The 24,107-nt window shown below is 40.1% G+C and overlaps 1 protein-coding gene across 1 annotated transcript in view; it reads right to left on the reverse strand.

Annotated features, from left to right (window-relative positions):
* Window positions 1–24,107, reverse strand: part of CCBE1 (collagen and calcium binding EGF domains 1) — a 572,626-nt gene that overhangs the window by 94,104 nt on the left and 454,415 nt on the right. The window contains exon 3 of the mRNA XM_082251853.1: window positions 12,079–12,131. Coding sequence (XP_082107979.1) covers window positions 12,079–12,131 — 53 coding nt within the window. The remainder of the gene's footprint in view (window positions 1–12,078; window positions 12,132–24,107) is intronic.

The raw sequence follows: 24,107 nt of genomic DNA on the forward strand, positions 1-24,107 counted from the left end.
GATAACATGTATGAAAATGCCTAAAATTGTTTGTAAATAACTTTGTAATGCTTTGTAACAGAAAATTTGATAAAAGGGAAATTTAGGACAGAGTAAATGTATAAATGTAAATCTATAGATATTTATATCTATAGCAGCCTTTGTTTTAAAATTAAAAACTACTAAAAAAAATTGAAAAATTAGACATTTTTTACTTCTACTTTTTGTCTTTAAAATATATAGAAAATTAAATAACTCTTGAAATTATCAGCAAAAGTAAGCCTTGTTTGTTCACCCTTACATTAAAAAAGTATATAGTCTCACATCCGTTTCATAAGGAATAAGTACATGAAACTGAAAAGCTGAAATGTGAAAATGGCTCTGAAGCTAAAAGCTGTTTCTTTTAAGTTCAAAAGAAAATATCTATTTTGAATTATTATTGCAGGGTTTTTTTATTTTAAGCTATCATTGTAAAATTGTTGATGTCATTGTTTAAAAACATTTAAAGCAACTTTGTTACTAGATACAAAAACACTTTATAAAAGTGCACCCAGCAAACCAAATAGGACTTATCTGTCCTGCTGCCCACGCCATCGATCTTTGCTTTCTTGAAGAGCTGAGCTTGCTGAAGTATTTTCCAACAGTTTGGAGTTGGATCTTTGGCCCCCCTCTATCCTTCAATCCGGAGGTTGCTACATTTCTACAAGGCTCAGTAGTAATGTATAGGTATGAGGTCTGGCTTGCTGCTTAAATGGGTTCACAGTAAATCTGAGGGATTTGTGAAGTTCACATATCACTAATTTTTGACGGGAAAGTTTACAGATTTGCCTTCAGAAATAAGGAACAACCTACAATTAAGTAACAAAGCCTTTGCTCCTGGTCAGTTGAGTTACAAAAGCCAATAATTTGAATGAATAAATAACCTAGCACCCTTTCTATAAAATGACCAGATCTGTGTGGCTACACTTAGAAACTGAGACCAGACTATACACTGTATAGGAAAATAAATGTAATAATAGTAAAACAAAAGACAACCACACACCAGCAAACAGCAAACATAAAAATACAAGTGAACCACAACCAGGGTCAGTGCCATCATAAGGCAGTTTAGGCAGCCGCCTTAGAGTGCCAGGATAGGAGGGGGGCAGTAAAATCTGAATCCCCAGACACTTGCTGGGGATTCGGGTTTTTAAAATACCTTTCTTCCATTCCTCTCATCTTTCAGCTGCACACACTGCTGTTTAGAGGGGCTGGGGTGGTGGGAGGACGAAGTCCTTCCAACTATATACAATATGAACAATATATACAATATGAACTATACAGTATGTACAAGATGAGGAGCACAGGTAATCGGGAATACTGGAGATGCATGGAATGGGGGGAATCAGGACTGGAATCAAGAAAAAGGGGAGCAGATATGAGGCAACAGGGTGCTGCAGGGTACAGGACGCAGGACAAGACAAGATCAGGAGCAGGGTAAATTGCAGCAGCATCTGACTTAGCACAGCAAGGAAGCAAAACACTGATGCAAGGTGTACTAGCAGAGAAGAAACAAAAGGTGGCCATACATTATACAGTTTTCTAATTTAATTTATTTTAGATTTACCTTCAACTATGTAGTGCAAGGGCCTGCCTGAATGCACACAAATTGAAAGTGCTTAGGTTTGATTTCATATGATATGGTTTGGTAAATCTAAAGGAACATTATACAAGAAAATTGTATAATGTATGGCCAGCCTTAAGTACCCTCCCAACAACCAGCATCATGTGGAGATTGATTACTAGAAACAGCTGGCTGCTGGGAGACACCTGCTGGTGGACAATGGAACTACACTTTTCTGCTCTAGGAAGCACAGTGCTACCACCAGGCGACCCAAGTCCTGACAGTTGTGTGGATGTCTTTTGTTTTACTATGAGTACATTTTCTTTGTATATATATATATATAGCCTGGTCTCAGTTTCTAGGTGCAGCCACACAGATCTAGTCATCTCTGCTGTTGATTCCTGACATAACACTGAGGCAAGGTGTACTAGCAGAGAAGAGACCTAAAGAGGACACCCCCCAAAAAAATAGATAAAATGAAAGTCAGCAGATACAAATACTGTAGCTGCTGACTTTTAGTATTAGGGCGCTTACCTGAGCAGGCATCCAACGGTGTCCTCACATAAGCTGATTCTTTAAAAGGCTATCGGGTGCTGGTCCATCCTGACTAAGGGAAACTGACAATGAAGCCTCGTGGCTTCACAGCCAGTCTCCTACTGCATATGGAACACTTCACAGGTCCCAGATGCTGTGGGGAATGGAGGGGAAGGGGGGGGGGCAACTTCCATCCCAGTTTGCCACTCAGTTTGCCTGTCAAAACCAGGTACCTGCACCCCCCCCCCCCAAAAGGTGCCAAATGTGTCAGCAGAGCAGCAGAAGAGGGGGGGAGGCAGACAAAACAGAGCTTCCTCTTTTGGGTGGAGCTCCGCTTTACGTATCCTCCCAGCAACAAACATCAGGTGGAGACTGATTACTAGAAACTTCTGGTGGACACTGGAACTACAACTTTTGGCTCTGCCACCAGCAGTGACCCAAGTCCTGGCACAATGTGTGTTAAAGCTGTTAGAGAGAGCTGACAATTCTCTTAATGTGTATAAAATTAAATAAGTGCGCAGGATCAGTAATGTGAATAGCTGCAACCTTCGAACCAAATGGTGATAAAATTGTGTAGAAAAGAAATCAGGTGCGCTACAATTCACTGGTGTCACAAATCAGGAAAAGGTGTGACACTATAATGAGTGTCCCCCATATACCTGTGATGTGTTTCCAAAATTGATGTGCACTTGAACGGGTGTACAGTAAATACTATGCACCCTGGTGCATATACTTGGGTGTGTTATGGTGAATAGGTGATGATAAATGGATAATGTGATACCAACATAAACCAACAAAGTGCACAAGTACTTGCAATGACGATGCGGCAACTTGCAATGACGATGCGGCGCTCCTCTGTGACGCTTTTCCACTAAACAGTCGTCTACGGAAATAGGAGTCCTATTTCCGTAGACGACTGTTTAGTGGAAAAGCGTCACAGAGGAGCGCCGCATCGTCATTGCAAGTTGCCGAGGACCGCACTGCAGGCGGCCACGGCCTCTCCAATATCGGTATCGGTTTCCTGTGTCCATTAGTTAACATCTAACTGTAAGTGCACTGGATACTTTTGTTTTAATAAATTGTCAAAGGTACTGCGCTATGGTCTGATTCTGTTTCTGTGAGATACACGTGGAAGCCCTCACCTGTGCGGAGAGTAACACCCAGAACAAGAGTGGACCGGGATTGGGTTGAGACACCGAAAGATCAGTGAGACAGTCGCCTTTTGGTTTGAGCGATCCGGTAAGAGGCCACACTTACTATCTGATTATTTCACGGTGACCTCCCTGAATTCCCAAGACACTACTGGGCTGATTATCCGTCCTTAACCTCTTCTCTCTATGGTAAGGGGCTAATCCCCACAAAGGTGGTGGAACCCATCTGCACCCCACGGATCTAGAGGAACCCACAGAGTGGATTTTACTTTAGCCTGTGAGGGGACGATTGGGACTTTATGCACTTTTATATGTATATGGACTATACACTGAGGTGGCAACCATTGAAATATTGGACACTTTTTCTTTGAATTACTTGTGCACTTTGTTGGTTTATGTTGGTATCACATTATCCATTTATCATCACCTATTCACCATAACACACCCAAGTATATGCACCAGGGTGCATAGTATTTACTGTACACCCGTTCAAGTGCACATCAATTTTGGAAACACATCACAGGTATATGGGGGACACTCATTATAGTGTCACACCTTTTCCTGATTTGTGACACCAGTGAATTTTAGCGCACCTGACAATTCTCTTAATGCCTTGGTCCATGTCCCACATGGGGGTTTCCGGCTTCTAATGAACTTTGTTTGACAATAGCTTGTTTATTAGCCCTACAAGTGGCAGAACAGAATAATAAGATTCATCACATGTAGACTTCAATGGGGTTTGCTGCAGAGTTTGCAAATTTCATATTTTAAGCAAGTTTTGTGAAACTGTTTGTGAACTGAACTCAAGTAGTTCTGTTCATCCCTAGTGTGGTGGCTGAATGGCAGATGAAGCCACAGTACACAATAGGTACCAGATATCCAAAATAACTAGAAGTACCAGATGCTAAAGATCTTTTAATAAGCTTTAAGCTGAATACAAACTATGCAATTTTCTTTAGACTTTTTCCTTTAGATTTACCAAAACCATATAATATGAGGTCAGACCTAAACACTTTCAACTTGTATGCAATCAGGCAGGCCCTTGCACTACATAGTTGAAGGTAAATCTAAAGGAAATCTACCAACAAAAGTTGTATAGTGTGTATGCAGCTTAACTCTTCAAGAGCGTGAAAATCAGTGGTGGGGATGGCAGGACAGGTACTTCTTCTTTTTTTTTTTTTCTTCACATGTGCGCTTTTTCATGTGCTCCAGCAATGATGTCACCTGACAGAATCTTCACCATCTCACTTTTTCCCATGAAAAAAATAAGTCTCCTTATTCAAAAAATTAGAGAAAGATTAATCAACCTGAAATGTAGTTATAAGTGAGGGGGAAGGGGAGTAAAATGGGTAGTAGGAAGGATACAATGGGATCGGCATAATGGGTATAATATGTAATAATAAGTATAAATAACCATAACGTAATATTGGTATTACTTTTAGAAAAGCCGATGTCCCAAAATGTTTAATGGGATAAAACAGGAAGGGGGGGGGGGAAACTGGACTTTATATGACGTGTGTGGAGTCGGTGGGCATGATAGATTAGTACAGTCACCTGACATAAGGTAAAAGATTTAATATATCATATGGCTGTTGGACCACTGTCCATACCACCCCTTTTATACTGACCCCATTTTAAATACTGATTTGGGGTGCATCTTCTCCTGATGAGTGGGAATATCCACGAAACGCGTCGAGCTAATATAGATGTGTCCCCCATTAATAATTTTGTTATTTGGACTATATATATATTATATCGTCAATGACCTTCTATCCCAATGTATATTTCATCATTATTGTATGATTCTGCATTTAAGATGTTTTATTGCCTCTTTGACTGTATGTCACATGTATGTAACTTCATGTATCATGCATGTTTTGCTCATGTCATTTTATGAGATTTTCATATGATATATTAAATCTTTTACCTTATGTCAGGTGACTGTACTAATCTATCATGCCCACCGACTCCACACACCTCATATAAAGTCCCGTTTTTTTCCCCCCCTTCCCGTTTTATCCCATTAAACATTTTGGGACATCGGCTTTTCTAAAAGTAATACCAATATTACTTTATGGTTATTTATACTTATTATTACATATTATACCCATTATGCCGATCCCATTGTATCCTTCCTACTACCCATTTTACTCCCCTTCCCCCTCACTTATACCTGACTAGGGATGGAGACAGTAAGCCTTGGATGGGCATTGTCTCATTTAAAGTCCCAATTGCTTTGTCTCTGTGTCTGTTTTTGTCTTTGTTTGTCTGTTGTCTTTTGTTTATGCTATCACTGAAATGTAGTTAGCTGATTTAATCTAAAGGTTCAATTAGACTTAAATTATTTCATTGTACTTTTTATTCTATTTATAGTTCATATTTACTTTTTTAAAGTTTACTTACTTTATTTGTGAAGAGTAATTTTACACGGTGGTCAATTTGTACATTAGATTCAATAATCTTTCAACACTCCACCCAAGAAATGATTTCCAATTTTGAAAAAACCACAAGAAGACAAAATCAGAAAATGACGGCAAAAATTTAATAAGGCATTCATTCAATTAAAGCTTCCCATCTGGCGTGTAATTACCCAGCAAAAAGTTTTCCATTTTAGACCTAATATTTGTATTGACATACCAGTACACAGAAAACGCACATATGTTTCTTCTTGTGGCTTGTAGGTTTTTCTTTTTATTTTCCATAAAAGCCACCTACTGGGACCTAGCATCGATAGCCCTGTGAACTCAACAAAAGTCTGGGCTAGGTTATGAAAAGTCGTTTTCTACTCCCTGGAAAAATATTTTTGGAATTAAAAAAGGAATTTTTGGATAATCAAATAAGTTTTTAATTTATTTTCTCAGCTTTACAAAGATGAGAAACCCAGTCTGGGGCAAAAGCGCGTAGCAGGGCCCAGTCCGTAAGTGTATGGTGAGACAGCTGTCAACACGGAGAGAAATAGGAAAGACAAAAAAATCTGATGCTCAGCAAGACGGTTTTCATGCCAAGTGCACCGCTTTTAACAGTTATGTTTCATATGATCTACCGCTTGACACTTCAGGGAGTTCAATGTAAGCTGGCAATGAAGTTTAATATGTTAGTTATGACTCAACCAAGGTCTAGATGCCAAAGAAAGTTTTAACACCCTAAACTCGCCGCTACATCCACAGAGGTTCCGGAGAGAGCTTAGTGCATGAAGAGCGTTGGTTCAGGGTCAGCAGAACTGAGCCTGCCAGTTGGACATTATGCTTGAAGGCACTGGAGGGGTTAATCAGAATAATACGCAGCTGAGAGTGATGTAGGTTGGATAAAGTGTACCTAAACCCAAGAGTAAAAATGTAATATATTACAGCTTTCCAGTCCTTAGATATAATGCCTGCATTAGTGTTCTTTTTACTGACTTTTTTCCTTTTTTTTTTTTAAATGTTGATCCTGCCGCAACATGATTCCTGTCCTAGGGTGACAACAATTGCTCAATGTGTTGTATCAACAGAGGAGCAGAGTTGCAACCTTAGGACAGAAAGTGCATTAGAAACACACACCTACCTTCCTCATATCAATAAGAGGGAAATGTTTTGTAGCCCCCAGAGGTGAACTACAAGCATGGCTGATGTGGACTACTTGGGATAGCAGAGAACATAGAACAGCACTAGATTTCAGACAGGATCAACTGCTTTTTTTATCAGACAGACATAAGAAAAGGTACCGTATATAATCGAGTATAAGCCGAGTTTTTCAGCATGTTTTTTTCATGCTGAAAAAGCCCCCCTTGGCTTATACTCGAGTCACGGTCTCACTTACCTTTTCCCCAGTCAGTGCGCATGCGCCACCGCCGCTCAGGAAAGCCCGTACACGTTCGGCTATTCCCGGGCAGACGGCGCATGCGCTGTGACGTGTTGGCGCTGGGCGGCGCCATTTTTAAATGTAAGGTGGAAAGGTAACTGAGACTCCTCTGCAGCACTGCAGGTAAAGGTAAGTGAGACTCCTGTACCATGCCCACAGCACTGCATCTCCTATACCATCAGTGACATATCTGTGCCATGCCTGTACCATCTGTGCCATATCTGTGCCATGCCTGTACCATATCTGTGCCATGCCTGTACCTTCTGTGCCATATCTGTGCCATGCCTGTACCATCTGTGCCATGCCTGAACCATCTCCTTTGCCATGCCTGTACCATCTCCTGTGCCATGCCTGTACCATCTCCTGTACCATGCCCACAGTCCTGCATCTCCCATACCATGTCTGCAGCTCCTGCACCAAGCTCACAGCCCCTGTTTTGGGTCTTGTGGTGGTCCAGTTGGGTCAAGTAGCTGCTGCATTTCCCACCCTAGGCTTATCCTCAAGTCAATAAGTTTTCCCACTTTTTTGTGGTAAAATTAGGTGCCTCGGGCTTATATTCGGGTCGGCTTATACTCAAGTATATATACGGTATTTAATGGTATATTTAAAGTGGCTCTAAAGGTAAGATATTTTTCTCCTTAATGCATTCCTTGCATTAAAGTGGAGTTTCACCAAAAGTGGAAGCTCCACTTATCTGACTCCCCCCCCCCCCCCTCCGGTGCCACATTTGGCTCCTTTCAGGAGGGGTGGGAGAAGAGGTAACATTTTTTGACAGGTACCTGTCCCTACTTCTGGGAGACTGTGCTGCAGCGCAATCACATGAAAGTTCAGTCCCCCTCCTCCTTCCCCCCACCGCCGGGCCATTCAGAAAGCGCAGTACGCTTGGCGCATGCGCAGTAGGGAACTGGCTGTGAAACCACAAGGCTTTACTGCTGGCTTCCCTTACAGACAATGGCAGCAGCAGCAACTCTGAGCCAATGGAAATAATGGCTGGGGTGCCAACATCACTGGATTCCAGGGCAGGTAAGTGTACTAATATTAAAAGTCAGCAGTTACAGTTTGTGTAGCTGCTGACTTTTAATTTTATGCTGGGGGGGGGGGGGCAGAACTCTGCTATAAGGTAAAAAATGTCTCAGTAAGTGTATCACCCCCTCACCTTGCTATGTACTTACGACTGTCCGACTGTGGCCAGCACTGCTCTCTCTCCCTCTTCATACAGGTTTAGAAGCAACAGCAGGAACCATTGGCTCCTACTGCTGTCAAGCAAATCCTGTCAGCAGGGGGCGGCGCTGAGCCTCGCTGTGTGTGTAAATAGAGGTCCACAGGTGCACTCCCGTAGGAAGCGGATTCTTATGGCGGCACATTAAGAAGAGAAGGAGCCGTGCGCACCAATGGGGAGCCCCAGAAAAGAATGATTGGGACCAATTTGTGCATTACCATTGCACAGAGCGGGTACATGTAGCATGTTTGTTAATTTTAAAAAATAGAAGCCTTTTTAATCACTTTAACAGACCAAAAGAGAGTAAATAAAATAAATTGATTGCTAGGGTTTACATACACTTTAAGGCACTGAATTTATAGACTATGGGAGGGAATTTCACTTACACAACATCCTATTGCTCACTGTTAATATGTATTGCAATAAAATATATCCCCTTCGTGAATTGTATGGCAGGTGATCACTGTACACAGTTGTCTTGGGAAGAAACGTAGAGATTATATACAATTTATTGTTTTATTACATCACAAAGTTAACCATTGATTAATGCTGAAAGAAATTCAAGGAGCCTGCTAGCCAATATACTTACAAAGAAATACTCAGTTTTGTTAATAGAAAAATGTATGTATGTATATATATATATATATATATATATATATATATATATATATATATATATATATATATATATATATATATATATTGTATACACACACACGTATATACTGTATATGATTAAAACGCAATCCCTTTTAGAATTGCTTTTTTTTTAAATCATCTTACCTTGCAATCTCCTGCTATTAAATATTTCTAAAGCCAAAACTTTTTTTTTTTTGATGGCATAGGGAATGGTTAGCATCCATGTAAAATTTTTTATTTTTTATTTTCTTCATTTTGAGTTGTGATGAAAATGGTCACAAGGACAAAGAAAAAGTGAACCCCCAAAGTGGGAACAAAGAAATATTAACCTGGGAGTGCAAGGTGGAATGTGCCACAAACAGAATACATAAAGTAAAATGTAATTTTATTCACACTCTTATGTCAAAAAATCTATTACATTTCAGGCAAGTATGTTTCACCAAACTGTTCTAAAATGTAAAAAAACAAATAATTTTTCATATTGCAGCAGAATACACACATGTAGGAAATCCAGCATTAGAAATGATTTATTTTTACAAAGCAAAAATACTAGTATTGAGTAGTATTTCAGCATTTCTCTTTTCCTTCAGTTTCCACTCCCTCAATCAGCTAACGTGACCCCAGCGCTGAAGGAGAGGGGCAAGGGAGGGACAAACAGGGATGCTGTGCAGGCCCCTGACACCCTCAGTGATGATGTCTTCAGTTGTTAGGATACTAGCAACCAGCCCAAACTGCACAATAAAACCCTGTGGCTTTGTGTACCAAAAAGGCAGGCTTGTTGAAAATTTTCGTGCAATTTTCTTAGGCATTTTGCCAGGGTACCCCTAAAAAAACCCAGAAGGCATCCTGGTTGAAAAAGGCTGGTATAGAATATCAATCATAAATACATTTATTTGTAAAGTATTCTAAAACTAAGCAATATCATATCAAGGATATATCATACAATCGTTAGTACATCAGGTATAGATAGGAAATATGAAAAGATAATATAAAAACATATAACATAAGAAAAAAATATTACAAATTTAAAAAAAGTAGAATATCATTTTGAATGGTATCCATATATGGTATTATTTAGTTTTAGAATACTCTGCAAATAGATATTTATTCTTGACATTGTGTACCAATTATATAACAGTCGATGCTGTATAGTGACCAAAGCTTTTATGTGCTATTTGTAGCCCTGTTGAAATTGAGCCGTTTGAACCCCCAAATGTGCTGGAATCTGTTTTTTTATACGTTCTGCTTTTAGCAATTTCATTCTTGTTCACCCAGTATCTACTCGAGCAAAAAGCTGACATCCAGTCATAACTCCTGGGAGCACTGCCTATGGAGAATCATAGACTTAAGACTGAACTGGGAAAACGTACTGCTTTAAAAGATCAGGTGACCCTTATGTTTATTCTACTTCCACCAATAAAAACCTGACAGGTCCTTCACCTATCTATTTGAAATGAAACAAAATATTTGGAATTTAGATAAACTTTAAGATTTTCAAATCTGCTAAAATAAGTCCACTTTATTGCAACTATCTCAATCATAGATACAACAGCCATACCCTTAAAAAGGGGGTGAAGTACATTGTGTACAGAACAACCCCCGAAATATAATTTCAACTCCAGCTTAGATTGGTGGTCATTGGGAAGAATGGCCCCATTACATTAGTGGACAGTGGGAAGAATGGCCCCCTTACATTGGTGGACAGTGGGAGGATCGGACCCTTTACATTGGTGGTCAGTGGGAAGATTGGCCCCCTTACATTGGTGGTCAGTGGGAAGAATGGCCCCCTTACATTGGTGGTCAGTGGGAAGTTCGGCCCCCTTACATTGGTGGTCAGTGGGAAGATCAACCCCCTTACATTGGTGGTCAGTGGGAAGAATGGCCCTCTTACATTGGTGATCAGTGGGAAAAATGGCCCTTGCATTGGTGACCAGTAGAAAGACGGTAAAGTGGTGGTCAGAATGCCCTGTGTACAGATAACTATACTTGTCATGTAAGTCATGAAAATGGCTCTGCCAAGTAGTGTTGGACCCAGGCACTATGCAGACACCATAAAATGGGAAATCAGTCATCCACAGTTTTGCAGAAACCCCTAGCAACCTCTGGAGATACCCCAGGGGCGTAACTACAGGGGTTGCATGGGTGGCAATTGCAACCAGGCCCCATGCTACAGGGGGCCTGTGCGTCTCCCCTGTACACCTGGATCGGAGGGGCTGCGGGGGCAGCATGTAGAGAAATCACTGTCCTCATTTTTCCTCCTATAGCTGCAGGAAGAAAATGGAGGAGACTGGTTCCTCTGTATGCTGCCCCCGCCACTCCTCCTATCATGTTCTGCTGTCTCTGGGCCCCTGTGTGCTCCACTGGTTTCCCCCCCACCCCCCACTGTGCTGCCTTCCCTCTCCTGCCGGTTGATGCAGGGGATGTGTCACAATAGAGAACCAAGAAGGGGTCGGTAAATATGTAATTTACCAGCTCCTTCCTTTTCTGAATGGACAGAGCCATAGTCAGTGACATTGTAAAAAAATAAAATAAAATAATAAAAAATAATACAATTAGAATACCAAAAAATAAAAACTACTGACACCAGTGGGTGAACTTCCAGGATCGCAAAGGTCACACTTGCGACCGGGGCCCTGGCATTCCACCACCGTAGGGAGGCCCCAAGATGGCAGGACGGGGGCCCACTGCAGAACTTGTGAAAGGGTCCGGCTGTGGGACTGTAATAAAGGCCCCCGCAACGAGAGCAAAGGGCCCCAGGATCAGTGGGAAGAGTCCCAGGCTTGAAGGGAAGGGCCCCGGTCAGGGGTCTGGGGGGCCCTTCATAGTTTCTTGCACCGGGGCCCTGAAGGTTGTAGTTACGCCTCTAAGAAACCCTATTGTTCCACAGAACCCTGGTTGAGAATGGCTAATCTATATGCTTCCCTATTAGTCACAGTGAGTAGCCTGGCTCCTAATATTTAAAATCACAGAAAAGTTACAGTATCTCATGTTTGACTTTATAGGCATTGCTATGAGGAGTCAACTCAGCAATATTCATCCTGAACTGAGTGGTCATAGCCATTAAATGGAGTATAAAAAAACGAAAAAGTCATGATATTTAAAGAAGTGTTTACCTTCTGGAATGCATTGTCCAAGGACAAATTTATATCCTTTGCAGCATCTCTTCCTGAAAGAAAAAAAAAAAAGCATAAGCGCAATATAAAAGTACTTATAACGTTAACATATTATGACATGATGCATAATAGGGCAAATTATTTACATTATTCACGGACCAATAAAACAAACCATAGAAAAGCAGAAACTCCAGTAAAAAAAGAAAAAAGTCTCTGAAAACATTTGTATTTCATTAAATATAATAAAAGTTGAGAAATTATTAAGAATGCTTTGCAGTGCAAAACCTTAAATCTACTTACGCAGTACAGCCAGAACATTTTTATTTCAATTCTTCACATTGATTTAAATTCCATCACAACAAGCTGTCTATAAACTGTTACAGGCTGCCTACAGGCAAAACTAAAAAAAAAAAAAAAAAATCGAACAGATTCCTCCTCTTTCACGCTAAATGGCACAGAGGGACAAATCCCCCTACTGGTCCATTGTATTCTAAAAGTCACCATCTAAATGGATGCAGCCGCTGATTGCCCAGAAAATTCCAGCAGGATCCTTCCACAAAAGTTGTTTGAAGTCATGAATATGAGAAATGTTATTACAGATGGGCTGTATAAATAGACTAAGCTGGGACAGACAACTATAAACTGATCATGGGATTTTAAATTCACAGAGCTTAAAAGAGAAGTATGGCTTTGGGTTTTTCCCTGCATCGGTCCCCCGGCCTCTCCACTGAGAACTGAGCGATGCAACACCACCAAACGCTCGGTTCTGACAGCTCCCCGAGCAGAGAGCTCTCCGCTCTGCCCCCTCCACGCTCGCTGGAGTGCTGGGCTGTGGAGGGGCGGGGAGAGGCCGGCTCAGGCTCTCATCGGCTCGCTGGGAGGCTTAGCCAGGAGTCGGTCCAGGCATCTGTCAGGTCCCAACTTCCATTGTCGTGATGGTGCGGTGCCTGGACCGACTTCTGTGACGTCAGAAGAGAGCGGACTTCAGCCCCCTCTCTGCTGAAAAACGGGTCGCAGGAGTGCAAACGGACTACACTCCTGTGATCCATAGGAGGAGTACAGCCAAAGAAGCTTTGGCTGTAGTTCTACTTTAAAGAGTATTTGGGCTCAAAATGTAAAATCATTTACTAATTTCCAAATTTGATCTCATTTACTTCTAGCCTACTTCTAATAATCTGAACAGTCTTGAAGTTTGTAATGTTAGACAGAAATTCAATCTTTAGTAATCTAGAGGTACATAAAACATTTGTTATAAACATAATCATGTACATACATTATTTTTATTTATTTATGATTTATTGCATTTAAACTCTAAATATCAAGCTATTCACTTAACCTCAAGAACATTATAATTATTCTAAAGAATCTAAAACAGATTCACAATGTATAATAGAAGATATATAGAGGACTTTTCACATATGGCTAATGAGATATTTTACCTCTTCATCTTATGAGTTTATTGAGAAGTTTAGAAAGAATCTGAAAGACTTTATTAAAAACTCAGAAACTACGTCTATACATTGCAGCAGAAAACTAAGTTAAAAAAGGAAAAGACAAAAAACAGGAAACAAAAAAAAAAAAAAAAAAACCAACAACATAGCAAGGGGAAAAGACATAGAGAAAACGGAGAAAGGAAGTGGGGGAAAAGGAAAATGGGGGGGGGGGGGAAAGGGGGAGGGAGAAGGGGAAAGGGAGGAAACCGTGTGGAGTGTGCATTACCACGTAGTCCAAAGGGGGGGCGGTGAGAGGGATAGGTTAATTCCACCGGATCAATAAATCCAGGAAAAAAGTCCATCCACATAGGAGGCATGGAGGGGATATAATACAATGATACATATGAAACACCATATTTGCTTAAATAGATATGGGATACTCAGATATTGGGTTATCTTACCCTAGTCGCAAGGTCACAGTAGATAGGATGGATCATACTTATATTGATTTAAAACTCAGCTGTGAGGGAGGGAAGGAGCCAATCGCCCCTGAAGTTAGCATAAAAAGAACAGAGAATAATACCCATTAATTCTCAATGTAAAAGTGGATTTCACCAAAAGTGTAATAGTTATAGTATTTAGAGAGGCACTTACCGGAGACTCTTTCTACAGAGATAATGCTGGTGATCATATGAGGATAATGGAAGCGTGCAGTGAGGTATAGATTAGAAAAAGGTTCCACACTGGTCATTAGCACATATCCCAGTTTTATAGATCAAAAGTGAATAAAATGGTGTATAGAAGAAAAAGATCCCCTTCAAAATTGGGGATAAATATAGTGCCAACAAAATGAGGATTAAATAAGGAAGAATCGTTGAGTGCTGACAAGCACTTGACTCCCACCCAGGATCTGAAATATATATGTTTGAAAAAAGGGGGGGGAATTAGTAAGTGGGAAAGCCTAAGAAGAAAAAGAAAGCCTTTTGATGCAAGGGATAGACTTACCAGACACAGCAGTTCAGAATATAATGTAGCCGTCTGCATGGAGACATGCTATTGAGAGCTGTCTAACATGGGGGCTATATATACTACCTGTTGAACATTAGGTCTCCTCCTCCTCCGGGTCTCCCGCCCCCCACATCCGCCCGCCAAAGCGTCCACGTGTGGACGCCGCGGGAGGATGTTCCCGCAAACCGGAAGTGACCGTCACTTCCGGTTCTGGGACCGGAAGTGACGATCCGCCGCAGCCTAGTCTGCAATGAAAGTTAGTATGCAGGGGATTCAGATAGCAAAACGTCCCAGGGCATACCAAATGGAAAACCAAACAGAACACAGCCAAAAATGACATACATGAACAATATTTGTATATAATTCGTCAATCACTATTTATCTAAACCTAAGATCCAATTTACACAGAAGATAGACCAAATTCTTGATAAGTGTTCATGGATAGATGGTTTTCCAAAGGATGTCACCAGTAGTCATATAAAATGACCAAACAACATGGAGAGAAATACTCCTAGAATTTAAATATAAAAGAATAAATAATAAATTAAAAAGGGATTATTTATATAAATTATTGAGAAAAAAAAAAAAGAAGAAAAAATATCTGCGGCAACTGATCTGCAGGACAATGGAACATGCGGTAGTCAGACCCACATGAAAACAAACAGAAAGGAGGGAAAAGGAGAAAAAAAAAAAAAAAAAAAAAAATTTTAAAATCGTTGGATAAGGATTTACCTCCCAAGTGTTCTATTTTACCCGTTAAAAAGGTGTTAATCACCCAAAAAGGGAGCAAAGCTAAGATGTTCGTTGAGTCCTGGAAGTGTACATGCATTCAAAGAAAAAATCCAACGTGCTTCCCTTTGTAAAATTAAATTATCAAAGGGTCCCCCTCTAGGTCCAGGATGGATCCTATCTAGGGCGAAGAATTTAAATTTTGGACATTTATATCTATGCGTCTGGGCTATATGCCTAGCTATCGGACTTTCTAGATCGCCACCTCGTGTGTACGATACATGATCCTTAATCCTCTCCCAGAAATGTCGTTTAGTTTTGCCCACATAGAATGCGGGACATTCGCATTTCCAAAGGTAAACAATGCCTATGGTTTTACATGTCACAAAATGCTTTAAAGTGAATGGACGCCCGTTTGGCAGAGTTTGCTGAGCCCTGCTGGCGATGAATTTGCAATATTCACAAAGTCCACAGGGAAAAGTTCCCTGAGGTAGTTTAATGCAGGGGTCTGCCCTCTTGTCTCTCTGATAGTGACTGGCCGTCACCATATCTCGGATGGACTTGTTTCTTCTAAAAATCATGTTGGGTTTTGGATCTACGAAGTTACTGAGGACTTTATCCTCTGCCAATAGGTGCCAATGCTTAGCTATGATACTTTTTAGTTGTTTAGACTGTGAACAGTATCTTGTAATCATTTTAGTTGGATTTGAGGAATTTTGGCATTCTCCTTGGAAGAGGAGGAGGTCTCTTGGGCTATCTTTAGCTTTTTTATATGCTTTTTTGGTGCTTTTTCTGCTATAGCCTCTTTGCAGAAATCTCTCCTGCAGCTGTAAAGCTTCCTTCTCAAATTCAATGTCTTCAGAGCAGTTCCTACGAATCCTGTAGTATTGACCAACTGGTATTCCTTCAATTACGTGTCTAGGATGGCTACTGTTGGCATGTAGTAATGCGTTTGTAGCCGTTGGTTTTCTATAGAGAGTAGTTGCTAGTGTGTTATCCATGTTTCTATAGATTTCAAGATCCAAAAAAGGGATCTTGGATTTATCATACACGTAAGTGAAATGTAAATTGAAGTCATTTACATTCAGGACTTCTACAAATTCCTCTAGAATGTCGAGAGGACCCGACCATAGGACAAATATGTCGTCAATATATCTTTTCCAAATTTCCATGTATGCTAGATACACCGACATAGATTCTTGGGAAAAAAGCCATCGTTCCCACCCCCCCAGGTACAGGTTGGCGTAGGATGGGGCACATTTGGTCCCCATCGCTACTCCCTGTACCTGGAGGTAGTGGGAACCATCGAATACAAACACATTGTGTGTTAAAATAAAAAATAGTAGGTCCAAAACAAACTTATTAAGTCTCCTATGGTCGAGTCCTCTCTCATCCAAAAAGGATTCTACAACCTCTACTCCTCGGATATGTGGAATATTTGAGTATAGTGACTCAACGTCTATTGATACCAGGTATGTATCAATACCTGGTATCAATAGACGTTGAGTCACTATACTCAAATATTCCACATATCCGAGGAGTAGAGGTTGTAGAATCCTTTTTGGATGAGAGAGGACTCGACCATAGGAGACTTAATAAGTTTGTTTTGGACCTACTATTTTTTATTTTAACACACAATGTGTTTGTATTCGATGGTTCCCACTACCTCCAGGTACAGGGAGTAGCGATGGGGACCAAATGTGCCCCATCCTACGCCAACCTGTACCTGGGGGGGTGGGAACGATGGCTTTTTTCCCAAGAATCTATGTCGGTGTATCTAGCATACATGGAAATTTGGAAAAGATATATTGACGACATATTTGTCCTATGGTCGGGTCCTCTCGACATTCTAGAGGAATTTGTAGAAGTCCTGAATGTAAATGACTTCAATTTACATTTCACTTACGTGTATGATAAATCCAAGATCCCTTTTTTGGATCTTGAAATCTATAGAAACATGGATAACACACTAGCAACTACTCTCTATAGAAAACCAACGGCTACAAACGCATTACTACATGCCAACAGTAGCCATCCTAGACACGTAATTGAAGGAATACCAGTTGGTCAATACTACAGGATTCGTAGGAACTGCTCTGAAGACATTGAATTTGAGAAGGAAGCTTTACAGCTGCAGGAGAGATTTCTGCAAAGAGGCTATAGCAGAAAAAGCACCAAAAAAGCATATAAAAAAGCTAAAGATAGCCCAAGAGACCTCCTCCTCTTCCAAGGAGAATGCCAAAATTCCTCAAATCCAACTAAAATGATTACAAGATACTGTTCACAGTCTAAACAACTAAAAAGTATCATAGCTAAGCATTGGCACCTATTGGCAGAGGATAAAGTCCTCAGTAACTTCGTAGATCCAAAACCCAACATGATTTTTAGAAGAAACAAGTCCATCCGAGATATGGTGACGGCCAGTCACTATCAGAGAGACAAGAGGGCAGACCCCTGCATTAAACTACCTCAGGGAACTTTTCCCTGTGGACTTTGTGAATATTGCAAATTCATCGCCAGCAGGGCTCAGCAAACTCTGCCAAACGGGCGTCCATTCACTTTAAAGCATTTTGTGACATGTAAAACCATAGGCATTGTTTACCTTTGGAAATGCGAATGTCCCGCATTCTATGTGGGCAAAACTAAACGACATTTCTGGGAGAGGATTAAGGATCATGTATCGTACACACGAGGTGGCGATCTAGAAAGTCCGATAGCTAGGCATATAGCCCAGACGCATAGATATAAATGTCCAAAATTTAAATTCTTCGCCCTAGATAGGATCCATCCTGGACCTAGAGGGGGACCCTTTGATAATTTAATTTTACAAAGGGAAGCACGTTGGATTTTTTCTTTGAATGCATGTACACTTCCAGGACTCAACGAACATCTTAGCTTTGCTCCCTTTTTGGGTGATTAACACCTTTTTAACGGGTAAAATAGAACACTTGGGAGGTAAATCCTTATCCAACGATTTTAAAATTTTTTTTTTTTTTTTTTTTTTTCTCCTTTTCCCTCCTTTCTGTTTGTTTTCATGTGGGTCTGACTACCGCGTGTTCCATTGTCCTGCAGATCAGTTGCCGCAGATATTTTTTCTTCTTTTTTTTTTTTCTCAATAATTTATATAAATAATCCCTTTTTAATTTATTATTTATTCTTTTATATTTAAATTCTAGGAGTATTTCTCTCCATGTTGTTTGGTCATTTTATATGACTACTGGTGACATCCTTTGGAAAACCATCTATCCATGAACACTTATCAAGAATTTGGTCTATCTTCTGTGTAAATTGGATCTTAGGTTTAGATAAATAGTGATTGACGAATTATATACAAATATTGTTCATGTATGTCATTTTTGGCTGTGTTCTGTTTGGTTTTCCATTTGGTATGCCCTGGGACGTTTTGCTATCTGAATCCCCTGCATACTAACTTTCATTGCAGACTAGGCTGCGGCGGATCGTCACTTCCGGTCCCAGAACCGGAAGTGACGGTCACTTCCGGTTTGCGGGAACATCCTCCCGCGGCGTCCACACGTGGACGCTTTGGCGGGCGGATGTGGGGGGCGGGAGACCCGGAGGAGGAGGAGACCTAATGTTCAACAGGTAGTATATATAGCCCCCATGTTAGACAGCTCTCAATAGCATGTCTCCATGCAGACGGCTACATTATATTCTGAACTGCTGTGTCTGGTAAGTCTATCCCTTGCATCAAAAGGCTTTCTTTTTCTTCTTAGGCTTTCCCACTTACTAATTCCCCCCCCTTTTTTCAAACATATATATTTCAGATCCTGGGTGGGAGTCAAGTGCTTGTCAGCACTCAACGATTCTTCCTTATTTAATCCTCATTTTGTTGGCACTATATTTATCCCCAATTTTGAAGGGGATCTTTTTCTTCTATACACCATTTTATTCACTTTTGATCTATAAAACTGGGATATGTGCTAATGACCAGTGTGGAACCTTTTTCTAATCTATACCTCACTGCACGCTTCCATTATCCTCATATGATCACCAGCATTATCTCTGTAGAAAGAGTCTCCGGTAAGTGCCTCTCTAAATACTATAACTATTACACTTTTGGTGAAATCCACTTTTACATTGAGAATTAATGGGTATTATTCTCTGTTCTTTTTATGCTAACTTCAGGGGCGATTGGCTCCTTCCCTCCCTCACAGCTGAGTTTTAAATCAATATAAGTATGATCCATCCTATCTACTGTGACCTTGCGACTAGGGTAAGATAACCCAATATCTGAGTATCCCATATCTATTTAAGCAAATATGGTGTTTCATATGTATCATTGTATTATATCCCCTCCATGCCTCCTATGTGGATGGACTTTTTTCCTGGATTTATTGATCCGGTGGAATTAACCTATCCCTCTCACCGCCCCCCCTTTGGACTACGTGGTAATGCACACTCCACACGGTTTCCTCCCTTTCCCCTTCTCCCTCCCCCTTTCCCCCCCCCCCCCCATTTTCCTTTTCCCCCACTTCCTTTCTCCGTTTTCTCTATGTCTTTTCCCCTTGCTATGTTGTTGGTTTTTTTTTTTTTTTTTTGTTTCCTGTTTTTTGTCTTTTCCTTTTTTAACTTAGTTTTCTGCTGCAATGTATAGACGTAGTTTCTGAGTTTTTAATAAAGTCTTTCAGATTCTTTCTAAACTTCTCAATAAACTCATAAGATGAAGAGGTAAAATATCTCATTAGCCATATGTGAAAAGTCCTCTATATATCTTCTATTATACATTGTGAATCTGTTTTAGATTCTTTAGAATAATTATAATGTTCTTGAGGTTAAGTGAATAGCTTGATATTTAGAGTTTAAATGCAATAAATCATAAATAAATAAAAATAATGTATGTACATGATTATGTTTATAACAAATGTTTTATGTACCTCTAGATTACTAAAGATTGAATTTCTGTCTAAATATATTCCATTGCTGGACCCTGATGAAGCGCATAATGCGAAACGCGTAGTTCCAGCCATTTTTTGATATGTTTGTTAAACATTGTACCATATATTAATGGTTCATCTATATAGATAGAACGACGTACTTACTGTTTTTATCATTTGTACAAATAAAGATTTGTTATTCTTTTAACATATATGTGTTGCCATGTCTGATGTAAACATATGCATAGTTTTGTGACTTATAGAGGCACATTTAAATCCCCCCTTCTTCAGGGACCTAGCCGGACCTCCCTATGGTGTCTGCCTATGCCCTTGATTTGTTTTTTCCAATTTTGCATTTGGGGGAAGGTGCCATTATATCCTCTATTTAAATAGGCCCCCACCTCCCCTTTCACCTAATTGCTCTTTGTAATGTTACTTTGTGAAGACCCCCACACATTTACTCGTAGTCACTATGCCCTGTGAGTAGCACTGCTGTGTCACACATTTCACAGAGCCTGCCTTCTGAACTACAGAGGTGCTGAGAGGAGGAGTTTCAGGAGGCGGAGTCTACACCTGGGCATCCACAGAATTTTTTTAAGGGTGGCATAATTTTGAGGTCACCCATACTCCCCTGCCTTTTCAACAGTGTCATAAAGGGTAGGGGCTTAGTCATTATCACATAAAGCGCAGGCATGCAAAGGTTTGAGAAACCTGATGCAAAAGCTTAAAGTGATTGTAAAGTCTCTTTTTTTTTTAAAATAACAAACATGTCATACTTACCTCCTCTGTGCACTTGGTTTTGCACAGAGCAGCCCGAATCCTCCTTTTCTCGGGTCCCTCGTCGCTGCTCCTGGCCCCTCCCTCCCCTCGAGTGCCCCCACAGCAAGCAGCTTGCTATGGAGGCACCCGAGCTGCAGCTCCGTGTGTCCATTCAGACATGGAGCTGCCGTTCAGCCCCGCCCCCTCTCTCTCTCCTGATTGGCTAACTGACTTTGAATGACAGCAGCAGGAACCAATCAGGCCGCAGCTGTGTCTCAGCCAATCAGTAGAGAGAGAGTCCCAGATGGCCGAGGGACTCGTGGACATCGCTGGACAGAGATTGGGCTCAGTTAAGTATTAGGGGGTGCTAGGAAGGCTACTACACACAGAAGGTTTTTTATCTTTTTTTTTTTTACAACTCCTTTAATAAAAGGATCAAGCTGCCATTGTCTTATTAGCCATTTCTAATCTGTTTTTCTTGTTTACGCTATTGACACTATTGAATGCACCACATTATTCATACACACATGATCGAGGCACTACAACCGAATTATAAAAAAAATACATGTAGGATCTGCATTTGGTGTTAACAAATGACAAATAAAATATGTGATAAATGTTTTTTTAAAATGAATAACATTACGTTTATTAACTTAAAAAAATAATATAAATATATATATATATATATATATATATATATATATATATATATATATATATATATATATTGTAGCAGAGCGTCCCAAAGAGAGACAGGAAAAGTCCTGTTCGGGGGTTTATACATCACCCAGGCATCTCTCGTATACCTTTAGGGATCTCTGATCCATGATCCAGTTCGGATCTTGGTCCTCTTCACCAGGCCAATTTAAACTCACCTTAGATAAACAGCTGGTCTGGGAAATTAGACTAAGTTTGTCTAGGAGAGCAGAAGGTTGGTAACACTGTTAGTGTGTGTCTTTGGAAGCTGACAAGCTGTCGGCTTGCTCAGTCTGTGTTAGTTAGGGACTGCATTGTGTGTAGTAAGCGCTGGGACACGGCTAGGCTTTTGTTTATTGTTATTATTCCTGCTTGTTTTCCCTAAAGCACTGTACAGCACCTGTATATAGCACCAATAAACACTGCACTGTTTGTCACTACCTCACTGGATTTGGTATCTGTGCCTGAAAGACTGCTCATCCCAGGGAGCTTTGCACCTGCTACCTGTTCCCCAGCTTACAATATATATATATATATATATATATATATATATATATATATATATATATATATTATAAGTAAATAACTGTTCTCATCCAAATTGGAAAAGAAAACATAAAAACTTCAATAAATGGATAAATGTTAAAGGTTAGGAACTGCAAACATCTACACTCTTTCTCAAACTTAACAATGACATTTTTCAATGAGTAGTTTTGTACAATTATTGTTCACTGGTTAGTGATCTTGAAAAAGAAACGGTAAACGTCTGTGGTCCTGTGCACATTTATCAATTACTTTGTCAATCAGCTGTTTCAGCCATTTTTGCTCTATGTATGTTCATCATGCACAAACCTGATAAGCAATCATCTGCCATTGTCGACCTCAGCCAGGTTTTCACCTTTCTTTTTGTGCTGAAAGAACTTTCCACTGTACAAGTGGTCACTAGTAATGTCAGAGCAATGATAATTACTTGCTGGACTGATGGAAATAAATATGTGTGGTTTAGCAAATCCAGAAATCCATTGCCAAACTCCTCATCCTTCGTTGACCAAATCCCAAACTACGTGACTGCTTTGGATTCCAGGTTTTAAATTCTGTACATTTTTTTGATGTCTGCAATATGGCCTTTGTATTGCTCAAGTGTCATTTTTGCCATTTGTTTTGGGTAAAGTGAGAACAGACTGAAATTATTCTTGTTTTCACTGCCAAACCCGGCTTTCTAATGATGCAATGATTGAGTCCATGTATGACACATAGACTGGCGATAGTATTCTTCCACAGAAGAGGAACCAAAATTAGAATGAAATACTTGCCTGCCACACTGTCTGGGAACACAAAGTTCGATGTTCATTTTTCTGCCATTGTTTGAACATTTGAAAATATTTCCTTAAATTGTTCTTCTGCTTTTTCTCTGTGATCACGGAACACAGTCAGAAGGTCTTGCACATGATTACACACCTTGGGGATATCAAGCTGAACACCTTGGAGAGCCTGGTCTACTGATTCCAATTTTGATTAATTGAGTAATTTGAAATGATGGTCAAGCAAGAGAGGAAGCTCACTGTGCTTGAAAAACATTACAATTGATATGCATTCTTACGTGTTTTCCCTGATGCTGTAGTGACCAGTAAGCTTAATTGATTAAAAAATATCTTCAACGTTTGAGCTAAAAATTCGAATTCTTTTGCATTTGGCTGTCCACCGTGTTTCACTCATCAATTGCACATTAGGAATAGGAGTTCTTCTTTTTGGACTTTCACAGAAAAACTTGATGCTGGTTTTCACTGTGCCAATAGAATTCCGCATATTAGGAACAGCATTCAGGTCATTAACTACTTAAGCCCCGGAGGATTTTGCTGCTCAAAAACCAGGACCTATTTTGCGATTCGGCACTGCGTGAGTTTAACGGACAATTGCGCGGTCGTGCAACGCTGTACCCAAATGAAATTGATGTCCTTTTTTCCCACAAACAGAGCTTTCTTTTGGTGGTATTTGATCACCTGTGCGATTTTTATTTTTTGCGCATTAAACAAAAAAAGAGTGTAAATTTTGAAAAAATTATATTTTTTCACATTTTTTTTATATGAAATCCCCCCCCCCAAAATGTAAAAATCAAAATTTCTTAACATTTTAGGCCAATTTGATTTCTGCTACATATTTTTAGTAAAACAAAAAATCGCAATAAGCGTATTTTGATTGGTTTGTGCAAAAGTTATTGCGTTTACTAACTAAGGGAAAATTTTATGTAATTTTTATTGTTTTTTTTTTAACTAGTAATGGCGGCGATCTGCGATTTTTTTTGCGGGACTGCGACATTGCGGCGGACAGATCGGACCCCTGACTAACATTTTTGACACTTTTGGGGGTACCAGTGACATTACTACAGTAATCAGTGCTATACATATGCACTGTTACTGTAAAAATAGCTCTGTCAGGGAAGAGGTTAACTTTATTAGTGATCAGGGGCGTGATTCTAACTGTAAAGGGGCGTGGCTTGTGATGTAACAAC

The sequence above is a fragment of the Pelophylax lessonae genome, assembly GCF_965119305.1.
Source record: "Pelophylax lessonae genome assembly, chromosome: 1".
Lineage (NCBI taxonomy): Eukaryota > Metazoa > Chordata > Amphibia > Anura > Ranidae > Pelophylax > Pelophylax lessonae.